We start from the raw sequence: 16,072 nt of genomic DNA on the forward strand, positions 1-16,072 counted from the left end.
TATCCGGCTCCAGCAGGCCGGCATAATTATGTCGACTGACGAGAATGAATCATCTCGCGTCAGTCGATTTCTATCAGACAAATACATGATTATTGCCTAATATTAATCATTTAAGAAGCGGAAGCAACATAAACCCTGAATATTAATAAAGTTTCTGCGTTTCTTGAAACATTTTTCCTTGATGCTCCGCTGCTATTGGGTCATAGCGTGATGCTATACAGTCTATAGTGGTACAATTAGTGCTTACACCGCCATTTCGTCAACATCACTGGAACTGTAAGGTGAATATTGACAACTAGGAAATAATGCTCAATAATCCCACTAGATGGCGATAGACGATACTAACTTGCGATAGCAAAAGGCTTCGTCCTCATTCCCGGCTTCATCGTGATGTATTTTCATTTCAATGAGTTTCAAATCACAACGTTTCTAAAGAAGTTTCACTTCAAAACTGAATCACCCACTGACAGCGAGACTCACTTGACCCAGACCACCAGTGGTAAAAGACTCAAAGTGAGGAATCATCTCACAATGCGTTTAAATAAATTTTTATATAACTGCAACATGTTTATCGGCTAAGTTCGACCCCAATCATAAGAGCTGTCTGTGTCCCCTCGGAGGCAATTCTTGACCACTCAGATTCCACACCGGATACGCGCTCATGCGCGGAGGGACATTTGCCGCGCCCCTAGGCTTACAGTTCAGTACGTATACCTCTTGGTTGTAAATACACATTGAGGTTTGAAAGGGCACGCGAACATTTCCTAGTGTTTTCCCCCCTATCTTAGAAAATTCCCATCTTTCCTTCACTCTTCCTTCCTCCATATTTTCCTCACTGCAAGGGCGCTTACGTACAAAAAAAGGAATGGATCGATTATGATACGGTTTTATTTTTGTTTTAAAACCGATGCGACCGAGATGGTTGCTAAGCTATTATTTACGAAGATCTATTCAAGCGGTTAAAGATCATCAGCTCATTCACTACTTTCACAAATCCGAGTCATTTCAACTTTAGTGTACTGTTGGTTCAGTGGTATTTCCAAGACATGGCGATTTTGAGTTGAAACTACAGCATCAAGTAGTCTGCATCATACCTAACTCCTCAGCTACATTCAGCAGATATGGGTTGTTTGGCCTCATGGGAAATGTTAATAAATAGGTGTGTGTATTTGTGTCGAGATTTATTTGACTTAACATATAATGTCTCAGGATTTTGACTGAGGGATGATTTCTCGTCTCTTGAGTCACTTTACCGTCTCTAATCCAAAAAATATAACGGGCTTCTCGGCGGAGGGGCCGTGGTGTATCCAAAAATAAATGTGGCGCAATTACTTCATTACACTACAAGAAATTTATAAAACAAAGAGACATTTGTACCAACAATGATACGATGTTTTAATCATATTATACAAAGTAATTATTAATACAATTATGCATATTATTATCCTTTTTTTTCATTTGCTAAGAAAGTTTTCCTCGTTTGATATTGATACAAGTGTAAAGTTTGGAAAATTGTTAATAATGCATGAGTATAAAAGACGCGGCAACAGTCGAGGGATCATTCTAGTCGTCGACAAGAAAACAAACAACATGAACCGCCTGGTACTCCTGTTCGCGCTGGTAAGTCATCTTTATAATATTTTAAACGTTGTTGAGTTACGAATTGAAACATATTGTTTTATTTCCATGCGCATACAATTTAAGTTTGGTCTCTATAGCCATTTAAAAAACAAAAACTAAGCTAAGTTTAGCTTAGCTCGCACATCTAACTAATTTATATATTATATATATAATACTTGAAATAGTTTGTCGCGATCTGGGTTCGGCCTGTATATTGAAATACAAAGACAAAGTCCCCAGTGCACCTGCAAAAAATAAGAAAGACATTTGTCAACGACCTTCTGAGGCCATTACGGATGAAAGCATTAAATTTTTGGAGGAGGAAGTACTGGGAGACAGACGACTAAAGGCCAGAAAATTATCAGGAATGACTGGACTTCCCAAAACTACAGTGCTAAGAATCCTGCATAAACATTTGGGAATGAATAAGGTCAGTGCAAGGTGGGTCCCTAAACTTCTTTCCGCTGTTCAAAAGCAAGAAAGCGTGAAGTGCTGTAAGCAGTTTTTAATCCCTTCGTGAGGGACGTTAGGAAGAAGTTTTGGATTCGATTGTTACTGGTGGCGAAAATGGTCTTTTACCATGATCTATTCGTGGCGTCGTCAGAGACTAAAAAAAGCAAAGGTGACCCCACCCAGAAAAAGATTATGGTCACAATCTTTTGGGAGTGTGCAGGAATTTTACTGGTAGATTTTAAAGAATGCAACACTGCGTGAGAGGTGAGTTCTATGCTCTTCTACTTCATCAATTGCTAGACGTTATCAAAGATAAACGGCGAGAGAAATTGTCGCGAGGAGTGTTGCTGCTTCACAACAACGCGCCGGTGCACACGTCCGCTGTTTCCAAGGCTACAATCAGAGAATGCGGCTTCACTGAGCTCGACCATCCACCCTGTAGCCCCGAATTGAAACATTCTGCAGACACTGTTGTGTTCGGCTATAAAGGACATTAACCAGTATAATTAATAACTAATAATAATTTGATCGAACATTCTTAAAATAACTAAACATTAAATTTGCAGGTCGCCATCGCCTATGCCAGACCTGAGTCGGAAATGGTTGATCTAGATGTGGGTGAGTAGCCTTATGTATAATGCATCAGTTCTGTATAGCACTGTATTAATTGTTCCACTGCTGGATCCGAGCCACTACTGTGGGTTCGGCCATGGTCCACGCTAGTAGGACTGTAGATTATCAAAATATTTGCGATTATTATCAGATAGGTATTATATTTTTTTTTCGCCGTTAAAGTTCATTTAATTCAAAGTCAGAGATGTCTTAAAGATATTCAGACTTGTAACTAAAATTAGTACAATATACGTATTCCCCAAAGGGGTAGGCAGAGGTGCCACCCGTGCACCCTCTTGTCGCCATGTGTGTTCCGTCCCATGATAGGGGGCAACCTCATCGCCATATCGAGCACAAATTTCTGACTCCGGTCTGATACTAAGGAGGAAAACCTAATATCACTTCGCCTGTCCCGGGATTCGAACCCGAAACCTCATAGCGGTCTCGTACCGCGCACGCAATACAACTACGCCTCCGGGGCAGTACTCTATCGCCGCTTACGCAAATAGTAAAACATTCTTCGCATTCCAGGTTCTGCCGTAGCAAATGGTGGTAAGCTAAGCGGCGATCAAATCTCAGTAAGCTTGATTCCGCCCAAAAAATCCGGTGTTGGCAGGGCAAGAAGAGACCTAGACAACGAGGGGAACTCAGACTCTAACGATCTGTCGATAAAGGATTACTTATTTAACTCGATCCCACAGGAAAATTCCGACGTAAGCGACCTCATGTATGACCTAGGCAGTGACGGGAACTCAGACTCCAACGTACAGGGAATCGAAAATGATCTCAGAGCAAGCTACATTCCAATCAAAAATGGTGCTGCCGACCGTATAGGCGATCTAAGCAATGACGGAAACTCAGACTCCAACGTACAAGGAATCGAAGACGATCTCTCAGTAAGCTTGATTCCTGTAGAAAATGGTGCTGCCGACCTCATAGCCGACCTAAGCAATGACGGAAACTCAGACTCCAACGTACAAGGAATCGAAGACGATCTCTCAGTAAGCTTGATTCCTGTAGAAAATGGTGCTGCCGACCTCATAGCCGACCTAAGCAATGACGGGAACTCAGACTCCAACGTACAGAGAATCGAAGATGATCTCTCAGCAAGCTACATTCCAGTAAAAAATGGTGCTGCTGGCCGCATAGGCGAACTTAGCGACCCCAAAGGTCACCACTGATGACAACGTCAGCTTGTAAGTTAAGGTGTTAACATCAGAGCGTAACTGTATTAAATGACTTTTCATTGCGTTACATGTATTCTGTTTACTTCGTTAAATTCATTTTTTGTTATACTTTTTGAAATAGATTTTTGAAGCATTAATTTGATTTTTTATTCATTCCCTTTGCTAATTACTGGTGGCATAATGAAATGAAATTTATTTAAACCTGTCCTATGTTTACCCTATCTACAAAAATAGACTTCTTTACTGAGATTAAAAATAACATAGAAGAGAAAATAATGGACTAGAAGTATTCATTGATTTAAAAATGGCTTTCGACACAGTTATTCACTCACTTTTACTAAAACAGCTCCCTACATAATAGAGAGATTGTTGGCAAAGTTTATAAAATATCCAAATCATACCTTACAAATCGTTCTTAAATTGTTAAAATAGGCCAACACCAAAGCTCGCAACATTTAACAAGTTCTGGGGTGTCTCAACACTATATCCTAGCCCCCTTATTCATAGACATTTTCATCTGACGGCTTGCTGTTTGTTCAGCTTTGTTTATCTGACAGCCAACTAGATTCAAGTTATTTTTCAATATTAGCCTATTACAACGGCCCTATGTCTACGCACTGCGAAAGCTGCCATGTCGTCAACACTGAGAAACAGGTTTGTTATAACAGCAATGCTCCATCCTTAGATAAAAAAACGTCTATGAACATAGGTAGGTCTTTTATTATTGGGTACTCTTTGTATAGACGGTATAAGCCAGCTCTCACTACATGGAAACATGAGTTTGTGGCGGTACAATTAGTGCATACACCGCCATCTCGTCAACATCAACAGAACTACGAGAAGACCTATGCGGTATTGACACGACTGTAGCGATTTATCGCATAGCAATCACGCAAGATGACGATAAACGATCCTAGATTACGATTGCACAATATTCGCGACGCGTAGAATATATATCACCTCTGAATAGGAACCGTCGGAGGGACCGCGGCCGGTCACAACATCTGCCTGACTGGAAATCTTCCCCTTCCATAGAGGAACGTAACCATCTGTTCCTCTACAGCGGTGTCTACCTTTACGCTTAAAAGTTTATATACTCATGACACCTGCATATTTTATTTTATGTACTCTTTATACTAGATAGTGAAACTAACACAAGACTATTTTGCACAAGTGGTTCCAATATAACCGATTAACAAACACATCTAAACCTAATTACATATTTTTAGGCAAAAATAAAAAAAATATGAAACAATAATCCCTTTACGATGAATGGTGTCAAAATCCAACAATTAACTCAAAAGAAAAATCTTTAGAGGCGTAAAGGTTGACGCCATTGTAGAGGAACAGATGGTTGCATTGCTCTATGGAAAGGAAATATTTCCAGTCAGGCAGATGTTGCGCCTGACCGTCCGCGGGCCACCCGACGGTTCTTATTCAGAGGTGGTATATATATTGCGTGTCAAACAAATTCTGCTATCGCAAGCCAGTATCGTCGGTCGCCACCTAGCGTGATTGCTGTGTGATATGACTACAGTTAAATAAATAAAAATAAAAAAATAAAATAGTTTATTTATCACGTAGGCGAACAAAGTTGCACTTATGATACGTCAAAACAAAGCATAAGAATAATTATTATTATTTATACACAACTATTAAAATTACTTATATAACTATGGACATTTTAAATTAGGGATAAAATTTATAATAAAAACAAGGTACAAACCAAAGTAACCAGCTCGGGTTGGCAGGTAGGGGAAAATAGAAGGATAACGCATCGCGATCCTCACCGGCGAGGACGGCTAACCTACCAGCCTTTCACTAGCTGTGTGTTGTTGTGTCAACGCATCGATCATCTTGCAGTTCGGGCGGTGTTCACGAGATGGCGGTATATGCATTAATTGTACCGCCACATTTAATACTGGATAGTGGTTTGACGTGGAAATATCACATAAAGAAAATAAAATGTCGGCTTTCAACACTAATAAACTCGAGCTCTGTCAAGGTAGCAGTAGTAACTTAGCAGAATTAAACCGAATATATTTTAGAATTTGTTGCTAATTTGTTGCTAATTAGTTACCACTATTTCGATTTTGTTGCTCCAGCCGTTTAGAAAAAAAACCGGTCACTGCTATCATGATATCAAGCTAGCATGGACCATAACGAAACTTATACTTATATGATCAGACGTAATGTAGGAATTTGTTGCTAATTTGTTGCTCATTAGTTACCACTATTTCGATTTTTTTTCTCAAGCCGTTTAGAAAAAAAAGCTACTACTGCTATCTTGATATCAAGCTAGCATGGACCCTCACGAAACTTATACTTATTTGATCAGACGTAATGTAGGAATTTGTTGCTAATTTGTTGCTAATTAGTTACCACTATTTCGATTTTGTTGCTCCAGCCGTTTAGAAAAAGAACCGGTCACTGCTATCATGATATCAAGCTAGCATGGACCATAACGAAACTTATACTTATATGATCAGACGTAATGTAGGAATTTGTTGCTAATTTGTTGCTCATTAGTAACCACTATTTCGATTTTTTTGCTTAAGCCGTTTAGAAAAAAAAACTACCACTGCTATCTTGATATCAAGCTAGCATGGACCCTCACGAAACTTATACTTATTTGATCAGACGTAATGTAGGAATTTGTTGCTAATTTGTTGCTAATTAGTTACCACTATTTCGATTTTGTTGCTCCAGCCGTTTAGAAAAAAAACCGGTCACTGCTATCATGATATCAAGCTAGCATGGACCATAACGAAACTTATACTTATATGATCAGACGTAATGTAGGAATTTGTTGCTAATTTGTTGCTAATTAGTTACCACTATTTCGATTTTTTGCTCCAGCCGTTTAGACAGAAGCTACCACTGCTATCTTGATATCAAGCTAGCATGGACCCTAACGAAACTTATACTTATTTGATCAGACGTAATGTAGGAATTTGTTGCTAATTTGTTGCTAATTAGTTACCACTATTTCGATTTTTTGCTTAAGCCGTTTAGAAAAATAGCTGCCACTGCTATCTTGATATCAAGCTAGCATGGACCCTCACGAAACTTATACTTATTTGATCAGACGTAATGTAGGAATTTGTTGCTAATTTGTTGCTAATTAGTTACCACTATTTCGATTTTGTTGCTCAAGCCGTTTAGAAAAAACCGGTCACTGCTATCTTGATATCAAGCTAGCATGGACCATAACGAAACTTATACTTATATGATCAGACGTAATGTAGGAATTTGTTGCTAATTTGTTGCTCATTAGTTACCACTATTTCGATTTTTTGCTCAAGCCGTTTAGAAAAAGCTACCACTGCTATCTTGATATCAAGCTAGCATGGACCCTCACGAAACTTATACTTATTTGATCAGACGTAATGTAGGAATTTGTTGCTAATTTGTTGCTAATTAGTTACCACTATTTCGATTTTGTTGCTCCAGCCGTTTAGAAAAAGAACCGGTCACTGCTATCATGATATCAAGCTAGCATGGACCATAACGAAACTTATACTTATATGATCAGACGTAATGTAGGAATTTGTTGCTAATTTGTTGCTCATTAGTAACCACTATTTCGATTTTTTTTTAAGCCGTTTAGAAAAAAAAACTACCACTGCTATCTTGATATCAAGCTAGCATGGACCCTCACGAAACTTATACTTATTTGATCAGACGTAATGTAGAAATTTGTTGCTAATTTGTTGCTAATTAGTTACCACTATTTCGATTTTGTTGCTCCAGCCGTTTAGAAAAAAACCGGTCACTGCTATCATGATATCAAGCTAGCATGGACCATAACGAAACTTATACTTATATGATCAGACGTAATGTAGGAATTTGTTGCTAATTTGTTGCTAATTAGTTACCACTATTTCGATTTTTTGCTCCAGCCGTTTAGACAAAAAGCTACCACTGCTATCTTGATATCAAGCTAGCATGGACCCTAACGAAACTTATACTTATTTGATCAGACGTAATGTAGGAATTTGTTGCTAATTAGTTACCACTATTTCGATTTTGTTGCTCAAGCCATTTAGAAAAAAAAGCTACCACTGCTATCTTGATATCAAGCTAGCATGGACCCTCACGAAACTTATACTTATTTGATCAGACGTAATGTAGGAATTTGTTGCTAATTTGTTGCTAATTAGTTACCACTATTTCGATTTTTTTGCTCAAGCCGTTTAGAAAAAAAAGCTACCACTGCTATCTTGATATCAAGCTAGCATGGACACTCACGAAACTTATACTTATTTGATAAGTCGTAATGTAGGAATTTGTTGCTAATTAGTTACCACAATAAGGATTATGTTGCTCGAGCTGTTTTGAAAATAAAAATAATTTAATAATATAAAAATAATTAAACGGCCTTCAAAACTTGTACTATTTAAAATATACTGTCTCGATGGCGTAGTTATGTTTCGCTTACAATACGACTATCGCGCTGAAATGTTACACCTTTGCCTACCCCTGAAAAGGGGAAAAGGTGTGATGCTATACATATGTATGTAAGAAGTAGATTCAAGCAAACTTAAATCAAAACACAACTGATAATATTTCGATCACAGTACAGCTATCGCGCTGTGGTGTTACACTTCTGTCTATCCCTTAAAAGGGATAAAGGTGTGATGCTATAATATATATTATGCATGTATGTATGTATGATCTATGTCAAAATATGAAATGTAAAACAACAAAATTATGTTTGTAAATGTAGGCGTATGCACGCTGTACACTGTTTCATAATTTTTATAAATGTTTTAGTATTATTGTTTTTTTCGTTAATTTTTAGTTGTTGTTAAATACTTTTAGGTGGATTTTCTCCGCACTTTTACGGTGATGAGCGTATATAAGCTTATATAATTAATCAGACTTTGTATACAAAAGACTTATTAAAAAATATATATTTAAAAATAATATTATAAAAGATTCAATGGACAATTGATGACAAAAATAAAGCCCGGAGTTTCTTTCTGCCTTTCTTCTTCGGGTAGTTATCGCTTAGGTAGCTAGTGAAAGGCTGGTAGGTTAGCTAGGTTAGGGCTTTTATTGTCCTCACCGATGAGGATCACGACGCGTTTCTCCCTTATTATTTATTTAAAATAACATATATACATCATTTTATTTCTTCTTTCCTGCCAGCCCGAGCTGGCTTCTTTGTTTACTATACTTTTCATTAACTTTATTACCTATATAAATTGTTTTTTGACCTGTTTGAAGTTGGCAAGTGAGTTTAAAATTATACTAGGTCAGTACGGGATTGTACCGTTTTTATTTTGTTTGTACCTTATAGGGACAAGAGATATGGTGTACTGAGAGTTTTGTCAATCACCGCCTTGTGTAGTAACATAAACTCGCGGCATTTTCAAATCAACCATCATTTTAATGATTTTATAGCTGAAAGAAGATGACTGAAGACGGAAGACGCCCCTCAGAGGTACAATCCCTCTCTAACATGGTACAATCCGAAACAAGGGAGTACAAACGATGGAAATCCGCGTAATACGTAGAAAATGATAATTTTTTTAAAAATTACAGCCATTTTCAAATGAATAATTAATATGATGATTTTATTGCTGAATATCATGGAAGAATATGTCACTCAGAGGTACTATCCCTCTGTAATATAATACAATCCGAAACAAGGGAGTACAAACGATGGAAATCCACGAAATACGTAGAAAATGATTATTTTCTTCCAAGTACGGCCTTTTTTAAAAAAATCATCATTGTGATGATTTTATACCGGAATATGATGGACGAATATGTCCCTCAAAGGTACAATCCTTCTGTAATATAGTATAATCCGAAACGGGAAAGTACAAATGATGGAAATCCACGAAATACTTAGAAAATTATTATTTTTTAAAAAAGTACAGCCATTTTCAAATGAATAATTAATGTGATGATTTTATTACTGAATATCATGGAAGAATATGCCACTCAGAGGTACAATCCCTCTGTAATATAGTACAATCCGAAACAAGGGAATACAAACGATGGAAATCCACGAAATACGTAGAAAATGATTATTTTCTTCCAAGTACGGCCTTTTTTAAAAAAATCATCATTGTGATGATTTTATACCGGAATATGATGGACGAATATGTCCCTCAAAGGTACAATCCTTCTGTAATATAGTAAAATCCGAAACGGGAGAGTACAAATGATGGAAATCCACGAAATACTTAGAAAATTATTATTTTTAAAAAGTACAGCCATTTTCAAATGAATAATTAATGTGATGATTTTATTACTGAATATCATGGAAGAATATGCCACTCAGAGGTACAATCCCTCTGTAATATAGTACAATCCGAAACAAGGGAATACAAACGATGGAAATCCGCGAAATACGTAGAAAATGATTATTTTCTTCCAAGTACGGCCATTTTCAAATGAATAATTAATATGATGATTTTATTGCTGAATATCATGGAAGAATATGTCACTCAGAGGTACTATCCCTCTGTAATATAATACAATCCGAAACAAGGGAGTACAAACGATGGAAATCCACGAAATACGTAGAAAATGATTATTTTCTTCCAAGTACGGCCTTTTTTAAAAAAATCATCATTGTGATGATTTTATACCGGAATATGATGGACGAATATGTCCCTCAAAGGTACAATCCTTCTGTAATATAGTATAATCCGAAACGGGAAAGTACAAATGATGGAAATCCACGAAATACTTAGAAAATTATTATTTTTTAAAAAAGTACAGCCATTTTCAAATGAATAATTAATGTGATGATTTTATTACTGAATATCATGGAAGAATATGCCACTCAGAGGTACAATCCCTCTGTAATATAGTACAATCCGAAACAAGGGAATACAAACGATGGAAATCCGCGAAATACGTAGAAAATGATTATTTTTAAAAAAATTACAGCCATTTTCAAATGAATAATTAATATGATGATTTTATTGCTGAATATCATGGAAGAATATGTCACTCAGAGGTACAATCCATCTGTAATATAATACAATCCGAAACAAGGGAGTACAAATGATGGAAATCCGCGAAATACGTAGAAAATGATTATTTTCTTCCAAGTACGGCCATTTTCAAATGAATAATTAATGTGATGATTTTATAGCTGAATGTGATGGAAGAATACGTCCCTAAGAGGTATCATTTCTCTCTAACATAGTACAATCCGAAACCACGGAGTACAAATGACGGAAATGCACGAAATTCGTAGAAAATTATTATTTTCTTCCAAGTACGGCCATTTTAAATAAATCATCATTGTAATGATTTTATAGCTGAATATGATGGACGAATACGTCCCTCAGAGGTGCAATCCCTCTGTAATATAGTACAATCCGAAACAAGGGAGTACAAACGATGGAAATCCACGAAATTCGATCAAATTTATAATTTTTTGAAAAGGTAGAGCCATTTTCTAATGAATCATCATTATGATAATTTAATAGCTGAATATGATAGAGGCAAACATTCTTCATAGGTACAATTCCTCTTAAATATACTCCAATTTGAAATAAGGGAGTAAAAACGAAGGAAATCCACGAAATACGTTGAAATTTATATTTTTTTGTTTTATCCTAGTGCGAAATGCAAGGGTCAACTGATCTTAATATGTATTCCTTGGGAATTTAAAAATTTTATGATACCATAAAACCCAATAACTAGGCAATAGACAAAAAAATCAACTGAAATAATATTTATAATGAGTGGCATAAAACACGTGCGCTTCTTTACCCACTTAGTGACTTTAAGGTATAATAAAACAAAAGGTTATTAATTAAGGTTACAAAAATTATTTATATTTTTTATTACTTTACGCAGCCATTGCTCTTTGGTTCTTGGTTAAATTTATGACATTTGCGCAAACTTTTTACAAGCGTTAATACAAATAGTGGTATGCATTGTTAAGTAATTATTTGTAATTAAAATAATACAAAGAGTTTTTTTTCTTGAACTGTTAACTATTTCTATCTCTAGATTTTTATATGTACCTGTGTCTTGTTCCCAAACTGGTAAGTTGTATAAAGCCAAACTTTTCCAGATAAACTCAAAATTATATAATTATGCCTATTTTCAAAGGAGGCGATAAGACAAACCCTGGCAACTAACGGTCAATTGCAGTATTGCCGGTCCTTCAAAAATACTTGAAATAATACCCTATGAACGCTTAAACAAGGTATTAACAAAATAGCTTCCGTTTAGGGCAGGACATCTGTCGGAACCGCTAGTAGCAATTAAAATAAATTCAAATATAACTTTCCAAACCAAAAACAACACGAATAAAAAATACTTCTAATAAAAAATTCTGCCTGCAGAATGCATTAATATAAAGGATCACAAAACGTGTAACATAGTACTAACAGTCATTAAAGCAACGGATAGTTTCCTTTATTTTTAATCCTAATTAAAAGTTACTCAACGTTTTGCGCAAATGTCATAAATTTTACCAAGAACCAAAGAGCAACAGCAGCGTAAAGTAATAGAAAAATATAAATATTTTATGTAACCTTAATTAATAACCTTTTGTTTTATTATTGATTTTACTTTTGTTGTTGTATAGTGTTTGTTTTGTTATCATTTTGACTTTATTTGCGTTCTTAAAAAATGAGCAAAAAATACATATATTTCTACATATCAAAAAGCGCAATGGTATCAATAACAAGCTTCTGAAGCACCATAAATATTACGTCATACATTAGTGAACCTTCATAGTCGGGACTATCATCCACACACGACAGCGATCGTACTACATGTGAAAAGGATTCTACTACTAAGGCAACTACTTTCTATCATATTCAGCTGTGAAACCATCAAAATTATCATTCGTTTGAAAATGACTGTACTTTTTCAAAAAAATTTAAATTTCAACGAATTTCGTGGATTTCTTTCGTTTTCACTCCCTTATTTCAAATTGTAGTATATTTAAGAGGAATTGTACCTATGAAGAATGTTTGCCTCTATCATATTCAGCTATTAAATTATCATAATGATGATTCATTAGAAAATGGCTCTACCTTTTCAAAGAATTATAAATTTGATCGAATTTCGTGGATTTCCATCGTTTGTACTCCCTTGTTTCGAATTGTACTATGTTAGAGAGAGATTGCACCTCTGAGGGACGTATTCGTCAATCATATTCAGCTATGAAATCATCACAATGATGATTTTATTTAAAAATGCCCGTACTTGGAAGAAAATAATCATTTTCTACGTATTTCGTGGATTTCCATCATTTGTACTCCCTCTTTTCGGATTGTACTATGTTACAGAGGGATTGTACCTCTGAGGGACATATTCTTCCCTAGTATTCAGCAATAAAATCATCATATTAATTATTCATTTGAAAATGGCTGTACTTTTTTAAAAAATAATAATTTTCTAAGTATTTCGTGGATTTCCATCGTTAATACTTTCCCGTTTCGGATTGTACTATGTTACAGAGGGATTGTACCTCTGAGGGACGTATTCATCCATCACATTCAGCTATAAAATCATCACAATGATGATTTATTTAAAAATAGCCGTACTTGGAAGAAAATAATAATTTTCTACAAATTTCGTGCATTTCCGTCATTTGTACCTCTGAGGGACATATTCGTCCATCATATTCAGGTATTTATAAAATCATCACAATGATGATTTTTTTGAAAAAGGCCGTACTTGGAAGAAAATAATCATTTTCTACGTATTTCGTGGATTTCCATCATTTGTACTCCCTCGTTTCGGATTGTACTATGATACAGAGGGATTGTACCTCTAAGGAACATATTCTTCCATAATATTCAGTAATAAAATCATAACAATGATAATTCATTTGAAAATGCTTGTACTATTTTGAAAAATAATAATTTTCTAAGTATTTCGTGGATTTCCATCGTTTGTACTTTCCCGTTTCGGATTATACTATGTTACAGAGGGATTATACCTCTGAGGGACGTATTCATCCATCATATTCCGCTATAAAATCATCACAATGACGATTTATTTAAAAAAGGCCGTACTTGGAAGAAAATAATAATTTTCTACAAATTTCGTGCATTTCCGTCATTTGTACTCCTCGTTTCGGATCGTACTATTTTAGAGAGGGATTGTACCTCTGAGGGACATATTCTTCCATAGTATTCAGCAATAAAATCATCATATTAATTATTCATTTGAAAATGGCTGTACTTTTTTAAAAAATAATAGTTTTCTAAGTATTTCGTGGATTTCCATCGTTTGTACTTTCCCGTTTCGGACTGTACTATATTACAGAGGGATTGTTCCTCTGAGGAACGTATTCATCCATCGTATTCAGCTATAAAATCATCACAATTATTATTCATTCGAAAATGGCCGTACTTGGAAGAAAATAATCATTTTCTACGTATTTCGCAGATTTCCATCGTTTGTACTCCCTTGTTTCGGATTGTATTATATTACAGAGGGATTGTACCTCTGAGTGACATATTCTTCCATGATATTGAGCTATAAAATCATCATATTAATTATTAATTTCAAAATGGCTGTACTTTTTAAAAAAATAATCATTTTCTACGTATTTCGTGGATTTCTGTCGTTTGTACTCCCTTGTTTCGGATTGTACTATGTTATAGAGGGATTGTACCTCTGAGGGATGTATTCGTCCATCATATTCAGCTATAAAATCATCACAATGATGATTTATTTAAAAATGGTCGTATTTGGAAGAAAATATTAATTTTCTAGGAATTTCGTGAATTTCCATCGTTTGTACTCCCTTGTTTCGGATTGTACCATGTTACAGAGGGATTGTACCTCTGAGGGGCGTCTTCAGTCTTCAGTCGTCTTCTTTCAGCTATAAAATCATTAAAATGATGGTTGACTTGAAAATGCCGCGAGTTTATGTTACTACACAAGGCGGTGATTGACAAAACTCTCAGTACACCATATCTCTTGTCCCTATAAGGTACAAACAAAATAAAAACGGTACAATCCGGTACTGACCTAGTATAATTTTAAACTCACTTGCCAACTTCAAACAGGTCAAAAAACAATTTATATAGGTAATAAAGTTAATGAAAAGTATAGTAAACAAAGAAGCCAGCTCGGGCTGGCAGGAAAGAAGAAATAAAATGATGTATATATGTTATTTTTAAATAAATAATAAGGGAGAAACGCGTCGTGATCCTCACCGGTGAGGACAATAAAAGTCCTAACCTAGCTAACCTACCAGCCTTTCACTAGCTTCTTAAGCGATGACTACACGAAGAAGAAAGGCAGAAAGAAACTCCGGGCTTTATTTTTTGTCATCAATTGTCCATTAAATCTTTTATAATATTATTTTTAAATATATATATTTTTAATAAGTCTTTTGTATACAAAGTCTGATTAATTATATAAGCTAATATACGCACATCACCGTAAAAGTGCGGAGAAAATCCACCTAAAAGTATTTAACAACAATTAAAAATTAACGAAAAAAACAGTAATACTATAAAAATAATTTTAAGAAAAATTAAACCGCCTTCAAAAACCACTCAAAACCAAAGAATAATTTCACATAACAAGTATATATTGGATACCAATTTTGGAGTCGGTGCCTAATTAAAATTGCTAGTTAGCTATATTTGTTGCATAGTCCATCTATGAGCTAAATTTCTTTCAAATCAATTAAAAGGAGTAGGTTTGCGTGTACTACAACATACACAGTGAAAGGTGTAATACCAAACACATGTATGGTGTTTCATCTTTTTTCGAGGCAGGGAGTGTAATACACCCACATTTGACCAGCTATATGTAACAGGGGAAGAATTTGGGTAGTGTACAGTTCACAAATTTAAATATTTCCTTAATAGTTTTCATTTGCTGTGCTGCGGCGATGTGTTTATCTCCGGTAACAATCTGACTTGCTGACTTTGTACGCTGGCAGCACATTGTTTTCGTATATTCGTTAATGTATTTATCTAGCTCAACTAGCAATTTTAATTAGGCACCGAATCCAAAATTGGTATCCAATATATACTTGTTATGTGAAATTATTTTTGGTTTTGAGTGGTTTTGAAGGCGGTTTAATTTTTGTTAAAATTATTTTTATTTTTGCTTTTTGTGTTAGTAAAAAAATAGACCGTCTCAATGGCATAGTTGTGTTTCGCTCATGATACGACTATCGCGCTGAGGAGTTACACCTCTGAGTACCACTGAAAAGGGGAAAAGGTGTGATGCTATAT

General features: G+C 35.3%; 2 protein-coding genes across 2 annotated transcripts in view; one reads left to right on the plus strand and one right to left on the minus strand.

The window, feature by feature from the left end:
• LOC115447717 overlaps positions 1-16,072 on the minus strand; it is a 42,172-nt gene that overhangs the window by 19,525 nt on the left and 6,575 nt on the right. The gene's annotated exons all lie outside the window — the stretch shown is intronic.
• On the plus strand, positions 1,561-4,009 carry LOC115447721. Its single transcript, XM_030174927.2, has 3 exons — positions 1,561-1,620; positions 2,640-2,691; positions 3,217-4,009. Exons 1-3 carry the CDS (start codon positions 1,591-1,593, stop codon positions 3,864-3,866), a joined length of 732 nt encoding a protein of 243 aa, XP_030030787.2. The 5' UTR covers positions 1,561-1,590; the 3' UTR covers positions 3,867-4,009.

Source organism: Manduca sexta, chromosome 1 (genome assembly GCF_014839805.1).
Source record: "Manduca sexta isolate Smith_Timp_Sample1 chromosome 1, JHU_Msex_v1.0, whole genome shotgun sequence".
Taxonomy (NCBI): Eukaryota; Metazoa; Arthropoda; class Insecta; order Lepidoptera; family Sphingidae; genus Manduca; species Manduca sexta.

Bases quoted from the DNA above. Each gene is read 5' to 3' on its own strand.
- LOC115447721 (XM_030174927.2), top strand. From the start codon at position 1,591: ATGAACCGCCTGGTACTCCTGTTCGCGCTG. The intron at 1,621-2,639 runs GTAAGTCATCTT...TTAAATTTGCAG, and splicing joins TGGTACTCCTGTTCGCGCTG to GTCGCCATCGCCTATGCCAG. The intron at 2,692-3,216 runs GTGAGTAGCCTT...TTCGCATTCCAG, and splicing joins AATGGTTGATCTAGATGTGG to GTTCTGCCGTAGCAAATGGT.